Source organism: Pygoscelis adeliae, unplaced genomic scaffold (genome assembly GCF_000699105.1).
Source record: "Pygoscelis adeliae isolate BGI_AS28 unplaced genomic scaffold, ASM69910v1 Scaffold31, whole genome shotgun sequence".
NCBI classification, from domain to species: Eukaryota; Metazoa; Chordata; class Aves; order Sphenisciformes; family Spheniscidae; genus Pygoscelis; species Pygoscelis adeliae.
In genome coordinates, this window is record NW_008824233.1 from 194,339 (window position 1) to 204,351 (window position 10,013).

A 10,013-nucleotide genomic window follows, 5' to 3' on the forward strand; every position below is an offset into this window, starting at 1 on the left:
AGAGGAAGACAGAAAAGATTTTTCCAGGCTGCACTTTTCTTCTGGGCACTCGAGCCAGAAAAGCCCCCAGACCGAATTCCGCACGACCTCGCTAGGCTGTAAACTGCTTATCCGTATTTGCTACGTCCAACATCCAGGAGCTGGTATCCCAAGCGCTGTCAATAACTATATAGCGGGGTGCGCACCCGTATGCACAGTTATGTTGCAGTTAGACGGTACAGTGAGGAACAAGCACAAAAAAGAAAGAAAATGATGAAAATGTTCATGCAGCAAAAATATCTTCGATGTTAATTTCAAGAATTAAAATTGAATGATTCCAGGATGCCGCTAAGGTGGTCTGGATTTTCCTCCCCATCAGCTGGCTAACGTAGTTTACATTTAATAACTTTAAGACTTTCTTTGTTCGGAGTTGCCAGCGTTAACAAAAAACTGCCTGGTCTGAAACATAGATGTGACAAATACAGACATAACTGTTAACAAATTTCTCTGAAACTCATATAGACCCAGACCTCATTAAATTCCTCCCCACTCTCCTTTGAGGAGGAATGGGAAAGAGATCTCCCACGTAGAAGAATCAACCGTAGGCAAGATGCCAGGGAGATACATCACGTTGACAAAGCTCCTTCCAAGGAAAGGTAAAGGAAGCGAAACAACAAAACTCACCTGATCGGACCCCAGAAACTCAAGTAACTTTTGGAAAATCGCTCATGAAATCCCGTCTGTACAAGGGTATAGATCTGTTGCCGACAACGCTCGTTTCACGTGCAGGAGCAGTTGAACTACTTCAGGGAAACTAGTCTTGACAAATACAAGCAGATCAATCACTTGAGACACAGCTTTAGGGTCATTGCAACCTAACTTGCAGAGTTTCAGGAGGCGTCAGGCCTCCAAAGCGCGAGCAAAAAGCCCGGCAATTTTGGAGGTGGTGTGCCGGAGGAGGTGGCATGCGTGGCAGAAGCTGAAGGAGCGGAGAAGGGACGTCCTGACGAGTGAGTGCTGGCTCCGATGTGCTTCTGTAGCTTCCTCTTATCGCTCTTCGAGGGTTTTGTTTGTTTGATTGATTTCTGTGGTTGCTTTCCAAATGTTGCTGGAAGTTTTAGCAGCAGCCTTGAGCCCTGTATGATTAGATGACTCAGAAAGGATAAATATATCTCCTTCCAGAGTTCCCAGGGGTTTGTTACTTCTGGTTCAGTGGTGATAGACTCCGAGAAATACATGCATTTCTCTGGCGTGGAAAGAGGTCTGATTTTAATGTTACCTTGTCATTTAAATTCAAGAGAAATATATGCATCTGGGAAAGCTGGCTATGACAACCTCAATATCGTCAAGATTATGAATTAACTACGATCTCGGCTGACATACTCCATAGAAGCTCACAGGCCTACAAATGAAGTAGAAAACACAGGAGCCTGCGTTCGCTCGTCTGCTGTGCTCCCCTTGCATTACGCAAGCTCCGTAAAGGCGTCAGAGAACGCAGGCATCTCCAGAATGCTACAACCCCACCGTGACTACATGCTGGTCTTACGAACGCAGTACCACAGCTCCCATAGGAACTGGAACAGGAGGAGGCAGTGAAAAGGAATGGGAGTAATATGACGGGCTTCAGTTATTCCTAAGTCACCCGCAAGCCTGCTGGATAATTATTGCCAGTTATCAATTACTGGCTACAGTATATTGTTATATTGTTAACAAATTTCTCTGAAACTCATATATAACTATACAGTTATCAATGTCCTGGCTACCCAGGACAGCCAGGAGCAAACCCTCGGCTGGTCTAACCAGGGACCGAAGGTCGAGGATATATAATAAAAGTTCGAGACGTCTCTATTCATTTGGTAGAAATTGCATGCAATCATTTAAGTCGTGGCGAATCTTCCCGCTGAATGCTTTTTGCTGATTGTTTTGTAAATATTTTCAGGCATTTCCTAAAACAAATGAGGGGTGTGACTGGAAGTAATTTCATCTACCATACGTTTTAGATTCAGAGCATCCTTTTGAGGAAGAAAGTTAAAGAAGGAAATTAATAACAATGTCCCCTGCTTCCCATACGCAGGCATTCCCAGCCCTGGAGAGGAAAAGGCTTTCCAAGAGGAGGTGAGGCCAGAACCAAGCGGTAATGGAGTTGAGGAAAGAGGCAGGCTTGAATTTTATGGTGGAAATAAGTCAATGTTGAGATTTTAGAAGCAGGTGAGCGTTCTCAGAGCGGTGAGAAAAGGGAAGTATTTTGATGGCAATAGTTTGGACGGATTGAACCGAAGAGGGGAGAAAAGATTTGGTCAGAAAAGGGGAAGATCTTGAAAGAACCGGAGCATAGGCTAGTGTTGAGACAGTGTTGACTGGGAAGAAGGCTGACTTTTGAGAAAAACACAGTTGTAAGACTTGTGGAGGCATTAAATGTAAGTAGAGGAGAAATGCAGTAACTGGTTTCGTGACCTAGACAGCAGGGAGTGCTAATAGTAAGAGAAAAATGAAAGGAAATAAGAATAAAGATATGTATAACTTCCAAACAGCTAGCCTGTAGACTAATTTAACTTTGTCAGAATGCCGTTTCTTACGTCTTCACACACGGCACTCGGCATACTTCAGAATACTCGGAGCAACAAATACATTCTTATTTACTGGCCAAAAAATATCGAGCAAAAATGATTCCTTGAATTAAGTGCAAACTGCCTAATCAGTTCACTGGAACAAAACTATTTGAGTAAGGGAAGTTTTGGTTTCAAGTGGAGTTACTTTGCAAAATGTAAATGGGTAATACAAGAAACCCCTTTTTCTTTCTTTTTGTTTTTGTTTTAATCATTTGCAAGAGTGCCAGCGTTTCCCAGCATTTCCTTTACCGTGTTATCTCGAGCTCCACAGAACATTTATTGTTGTAGCGTGAAAGATCTTGATAAGGGCGCAGCTGCGAATGTGACCGCTGTGTTTCAGTTATATGTAACGTGATGTTTGTTCTCCCTGCTTTTATGGTACAAAAGGCTTCTGTAATCATCTTTTACCGTTCTCTGTTTATTGAGCAAATTAAAGATGATCCCGTCACTTCTCTGCCCATGTTCTCTCCAGATACACATTAAAGTGCAAAGCGTTTGCTTCTTGCTTACGTTTGGGTCAGTTGAGGGCAAGTGTCTTTCACCATCCCCTTGCCTGAAATGAAGAGAGACATTTCACAGCGGGACGTTTGACCAAACGAGAGCATTTCCAGGTGAGGGGCAAAATCATCGATTTCAGCATGTTTTTTTCTGCTCACCTTTGCTATTCAGAAGCAGCGCTGGCAGCTTGCAGAAGGAGTGAAGGAAGGCAGGCCTTTCCCTTACGGCCGTCCACGTCCAGTCCGTGCTGAGAGGGACAGGAGCAGGTCCCGTGCAGTGGCCCTTCGCCAAATGGAGTAAAAGAAAGGGTGGCCTTAGAGAGAAGGCAATGCCGTACACGAGCCTCTGCCGCGCTCGGAATTAATAGGCAGCTTTACTAGACGCCCGTTTGGAAAGAGCAAATAACAAATAACTGGCCCCGGCAGGTACGATGTCAGGGCGCGTACGTGCCTGCGGAGCACCATCTGAGCAGCTCAGAGGGTGCAGCTCGCCAGGTTTGGCTGGGAAGGACACCCCTTGTTTCGGAGATTCTAGCGGAGAAGGTTCTTGCAAATAGCTTTCGGAAATACTGTGTTACAGGAAGGAACTTTAACTCAGCCTGGGTCTTTATCAGCTTTACAGCACTGTCTTCCTTTCAATGTATTATCACTAAATAACTTGTACAAATAACCAGAAGGATTTTTTTCACACTTGGAGGACTAGCTTTTCTCTCAGAACTGTGAAATATGATGGATGTGCTACTATCATTTTCATTTCAAGCAACATTGATGGCCAATACAGGGCATAGAAACCTGCTGAATTAGATTCATCTCCTTAATTGTATCTAAGCTGTGGCTCAAGTAAATATTTTTCTAGTAATTATTATGAAATATAGTGTGATTCTTACCCCAAGATTAGACATACGCAATGTTTTCATTTATGCTTTATGTATACCTTTACTAGTTATTTTGTCGGTAAATAGAGATTTAACACATTAATCACCAGGATTAACCAACTATCTTTTTTTTCCCTTTTTTTTTTTTTCCCCTGAATACATTTTTCCACACCTCATAGTACTGGTGATTGGCATAGAACAGTACCAGAAGTGCGATGACAGCCACGGTCTGTACTGTGGGAGCGTAGTAGTTTAAGAACAACGGGAATTACTCGTGTACAGTCTGTTTTTTACCCTCACTTATGATACGTGAATATTCAACACCGTCTCCTCCAGCTGACACAAGCTATAGGTAAGCTCCTTCCCCATCCTGACTTCTATCTAGAGAATCTTTCTGATTCAGAACTGCAGGGAGGTCTTTCCATTTATTAAAAAAAAAAAAAAGACCTGGTAAAATCCAGAGGAAAACAAAAAAAATGGTATTTCCTGGATGATACCTTGCAGAGAAGTGGCTTCTGGGTTTCTCCACTGGAAAACCTTCTTTCCTTCAGCTCGTATTTTTCCTCTGTGAGGCCACCTTCCACGGCTCAGTACCACAAAGCAGAAAAGAGCACCTAAATAGCTTAATCGCCCTGGAAGGCTTTTCTGTCCCAGCCTTAGTCACGCTGTAGTCACGGCCTAGCTAAGTGTTTCTTCCCTTGAACGACAATACCAGAAGGCCCGGGAACAGTTTGGGGTTTTAACACTCTGTAAGCTGGCTTCCCAAAATAGCATCGAAGCGGTGTCACGAACAAACGAACTACTTCTCCCTGCGAACAAGTAGCCTGACTGCAAAATTACCGTTGGCAATTGCTGGTCCGTTCACTTCTCTCATGGATTTTGGCCATCACAGCATAAAATGCCAGAAATCAATTAAGATGCGACCGACACATGAAACGAAGTTTATATAAACCCAGCAGGAAAGGGTAACAGGTATTAATGGACAACAGAGACAATAATTACGTGCACTCACCGACGAGAAAGCTTGGGTTGCCATACCCTGGGAAAAACGGTGATCAGCGGTATATACAGAGAGCGGGTTGCAGCTAGATGTACTGTCACGGCAGGGAGGCAATGCAAAGGGTGGAAAAAACACTATTACTGAGGGGCAAAAGTGACATCAGACATAGGAAAAAAATTCCCATATTTAAACATCATTTAAAGGTAACTTTCAAATATTTTTAGGGTATTTGAAATGTAAACAGCATTTAAAGATTTAGACAGTGTTTAAAGTATTTTAGAAGTTTTTGAAGTATTGTAAAAGTATAAATTCAGGATAATCAAGAATTAGGAAATCATAGGACTGTGAATGAACTTTGTAGGTCTGACGAACTCTGTCCTACCGTGAAATGGGTGACAAAGTTAAGTTTGTATCCTACTGGAACCCTTCGGTACTACCACAACAGAAATATGAAATAGCGTTACTGCTCGGAGGAGCTGCTATATCCCTCTTCCTTCTCCCGCAAGTGAGAGTACAGAAGAGCAGTAACAATACAGGCAAACTATACTACTAGTGAAAAGATGCATTCAAGAGAAAACTCATTTCATCTGATGTGTAGGAGTAGGAAAGCATGCTGATACTTTATTTTAGGAGAAGATTCTGATATTATTTGCCATATTGTGATTCTGAAATATACTAATGAAGTCAATAGTCTGGAGAGAGAGAGAGAGAGATATGAAATATATCTGGAGAGAGATATATATTCTGAAATATTCTAATGAAGTTAATAGTCTGGAGAGAGATCTATATGTATGCATACTGATATATATGTACACACACACATATAATGGATAAGCGATTCTGGTTCTTCATAATTAATTGGATACATGTGGAAGACATCTGGACCACCCAAATTCCTGCTTGGTTTCTATAATGTCTTGCTCCTTTCAACAGTTGCTGAATCCTAAGTTATCACAGCTTTTTAGGCATGCTTGCTGTGATTACTGTGGTGCTGGGACATCGTGCACCAAATCTCCGTAAGCCCTTTGGCTGCTTCCTCTGGGTGCTTTAACAACGAAGGAACTGAAGTAGGGGTTTCCTTTATTGATATAAACCCTTCCTAACGTACTGCGCTGGATAAATCAGGGTTTTTATCATCACCTAGACAATGTAAAATGACAAGGAGTGGAAAATAGCAGGGAGCCAGCATGGCTGAGTATAGTATCTGTTGCCAGATAAAAAGCAATAAAAAAGAGCATAACCCAAAATATCCTACCGGTTGCCAAACTGCTGCAGATGACAGAGGCAATCCATGTGATGGCGTGCATATAGCTGTGTGTATATATGTAGGCTGTGTCTGGCTCCTGCCGGACGGCGCGTGCTGCTATACCCACTCTCTGTGTCAGGGGCTAAATTCCTTTACGTGCAGGTCATGACGCTGCCGCCGCACCCTGCTTTCCTCCCACGCTGCTGCTACCGCTCTCATAGCTTCCTGAAATTTAAGAGGTGACTCAACTGGAAGCAACTTGCACTTACTTCTCCGCACAAACACGAGGGTGTGTGTTTGTAGACAGACAGCTGAAGTGATCATTAGCTTGCTTGTGTGAGAATCCCGGGCTCCTTCGTTAAGGAAGCAGTTCTGGAGTGACAGCCTTGATTTACCGCGGCAACAAATGGTTATGGGTAACACTGATCAAACAACAGTTGCTGGCACCGTGCATGTTGACAGGTAATTTCATGGTCAAAGATTAAACCAAGCGGCATTAGAGCTGTGCAGCGTTGACCAAGAATTTTCATCTCTTTAAATATTATTATATACATATAACTACAAACCTCTGGAGGGATCTTTATTCTTACAGGCTCTGTATGCTGCTGCATTTGATGTATCAAAAGGGAAATAACCTCACAGCTAGAGGACAGTACTTGGGTTTCATCAGGAGGAGAAGTTCCCAGTGCTGTACATTACATTAGTGATGCCCAGCCTTCAGAATAACCAAGAACAGAGGCACCGCAAAGGGCCACCCCAGATGAAAGCTTCTCTCCTAATGGAGTGCAATTTTCTCTCCTTCTGTACGGAGGGAACAAAATGTCATCCCCATTTGTTTCTCTCTCTCTTTTTTTTTCCTTTAAAGTTACTTAAAAAATGTCAAGCTGTATAGGTACATCTGTATTGTCATTTACAAAAGTAGAGATCCATGCCTAATTGTAGTACATGATTTGTATCAGTGCGCGTCACAGATATTTTCTGGTCGTTCCTCCTCCTTAAACTATATTCGGTTCGTACTCATTCAAAGCCTTTTTTTTTATATCGAAAAAAACTTTCTGAGATTTCACAAGTCGCAGAAAGAGGCCACTTTGAATTTTTTGTCAGTATTTGCAGGGCAGGTATTAAAGAAAGTTACTTTAAAGTATACCTTTGAACAGCAGATCTGTTGAGTGATTCACTTCCGCCTCATTTCTACTAGAATCCAGATGAATGATTTTTTTTCCCCCCTCTTTTTAATCCTATTTGAGTTTTGAAAGATTGGTAATTATTTAGTCTTTGTTTCATGTTACGTACTGCTAACCGTGGATTTGTTTGGGGTTTTTAATGTTGTTTTTAGAAAACAGAAGGTGTCAAACCCAGACTAGGTTTCATAACGATGCCATTACATAGCAATCCAATTAGTAACTTGTTTGCGGCTATTAATAGCAGCTTCCACATCTAAATCGCTTTGTGTAGCGCTACCGTAGCTGGCAAGAGGAGGCTTCACGTTAGTTATTCATGCTAGAAGAGAATAAATGAACTTCGTGGAGATTTACGAGACGCAGAGTCACGTGCTGTTTATGAGTTGCCAGGCTGCTGCCTGTTCAAACGCTGGTTGCCCTTACGGACTGACAGGAGACCTTCAGACCCAGTGGACTGTTGTTGCGAGCCTCGTATGTACCTATATATCTTACGTGCGTCTCGTACAGCGGGCTACCGGAGACAAGAGCTCAGGTAGTCTGAAGCCAGGAACCCTTTGCAGTCTTTTTCTTTGGAATGGCATCTACAATTGGGTATTATGTTTCATGTTTACATTGACTGACGTAACGTAACTAATTCTCCAGCGACGGTGACGTTTTACTGTGGCTCAGCTGGAGTTCTACCCCAAAGGTGGCTGTCGTTGTCCTCCATTTCAGCTGTGTCAGAACGTCGGCTGTTGCTGGTCGGACGTTTGTCATGCTGCAGCCACTCGAGCAGACGCACACAGAGAGGAATCTGAACTCTCTTTCGAAAAAACTCGACGGGAGTTTTGATCGTGTTAAGCTGCTTGAGCTGGTGGCCACGGAATCCGATGCAGAACTTTTTCTAACTTTCTGCACAAGACTTTTTTTTTTTTTTTTTTAGAGGAGAGACCAGATATGGTTTCTATTTTTAAAAAAAACTACTTTAAGAGTTGCAGCGTGTGAGCTAGTTTCATCTTACATTCCTCTGTTCCTGAATTTCAACATGGAAGTAATGAACTCGTGAAGAGGTTTTTCCGTGGCCTGATGACAACCTTCCACTCTTCATCACAGAAATTTCCTTTTATATCAGATGTCCCATCTGATACAAAGGTGGGTCAAATTCAGATATGTACGTGCTTCCAAAATAATTTCTTCTCCTGAGGTCCATATTCTCTCCTTGGGTATCTCCACTGCTCCTGAATTTCAGACTGTTTGAGGTTTTGCATCTCTCATGCTCTCCATCTCTTCACTGTATCATACTCCCCATCAGCTGCTGTCTACAGGGACGTAACAGTCTCTTCCACTCCTTTTCGCTAGGCGCAAGTTACTTCAGGATTAAAGATCTACTTACATCAGTACAAAATGAGTTGCATAATTAATGGCCTCGACTGAATATTGGTTCAGGTTTCTGTTTCTGCGTTGCTTCCGTGTTGATGTAGTTGTTCTTCCGACCCTCTTTACTTGACCTACAGATATACGTCCTCCCTGGGGAAAAGGAAAAAAGAAGAAAATAAGAGAGAGAGATTTCCAGAGCCACCTACATGAGTTAGTTAAAAACACAAAAAGAACACACGCATTCTTTCATGGGCATATTGAACCATACAGTGTAAGTCACTAACAATGTTTTTCCTTCGGTCTGTCATTTCATTTCTTCCTCCTCTCCATGTTATTGCTTTCCTCTCGCTTACTGTAAACTATTTAAAGTTAATAGTCAATGCAAAACTGAAATATGAAAATGTGAAACGTGAACTCTTTTTTTATATCCCTACATAATCTGTAGTGTTCTGCACAAGTATAATAATAGATATTTTTCCTGTCTTTTTCTTGCTATCGTGACAACGTATTAATTTTGCATGTTCACATGCTAATCATCCATTTCAATGAGATTCATGATGTGTTTGGCCCTTTCTTACACATTTATATACCTGCAGAATACACAAGAGCCCCAAGCGACTTGCGTACAATGATGGTGAATATGTGGTCTCTTCACCTTTCACATTTACGGCTAACTCTGCATGAAGCAAGTTATGGCTCTTTTGGGTTGCTGGTGGGAAAGCGGAGGAAAAATGGAAGTTAGGCTTAAGATGAGACTACAGCACTTCTTGTACTTCCACTACTCCAGTGTGTGAAAATGAACAAATGTACAAACGGCAGCCTGAGAATCTGATATTGCCGCTAATGGAATGGTATCGTTTGGTATCTAATGGAGATAAAGCTTCCTCGTGGCACAAAATTACCTCTCTGTCTGCTTACAGAACAGAACTAAATGCTGCTCCGGTGCCCGACTTCATGCCCACTGTTCATATTTCTGTCTTCCTGACTTCAGAACTAGGTAAGAAACAGCGGTCAAGTTTTCTTTCTGAAAATACCTTAAAAGATACTGCCTTGATTTCGACAAATGTCATGTAAAAAAGGGGAGAAAACTAAATTAAAAGCAAAGAAAGATTTGAATAACAGATTTTCAAAACTCGGTAAGCCATTCAGAACTGGAACTGTCTGAACAACTCTGAATCCTGTCTGAGGTTCAAAAGAGACGTTGCAGGGATTGCATTAAATTAGGCTGCTATTCTCCCATTTTGCTGAAAAAATGAGTGTCATTTTTGTG

The 10,013-nt window shown here is 42.1% G+C and overlaps 1 protein-coding gene across 1 annotated transcript in view; it reads right to left on the minus strand.

Moving 5' to 3' along the window:
* CAMK2D (calcium/calmodulin-dependent protein kinase II delta) overlaps positions 1-4,847 on the minus strand; it is a 187,149-nt gene extending 182,302 nt beyond the window's left edge. The window contains exon 1 of the mRNA XM_009334939.1: positions 4,801-4,847. Within this exon, the coding sequence (XP_009333214.1) occupies positions 4,801-4,847 (47 nt within the window). The remainder of the gene's footprint in view (positions 1-4,800) is intronic.
* Between the last annotated feature and the right edge of the window lie 5,166 nt (positions 4,848-10,013).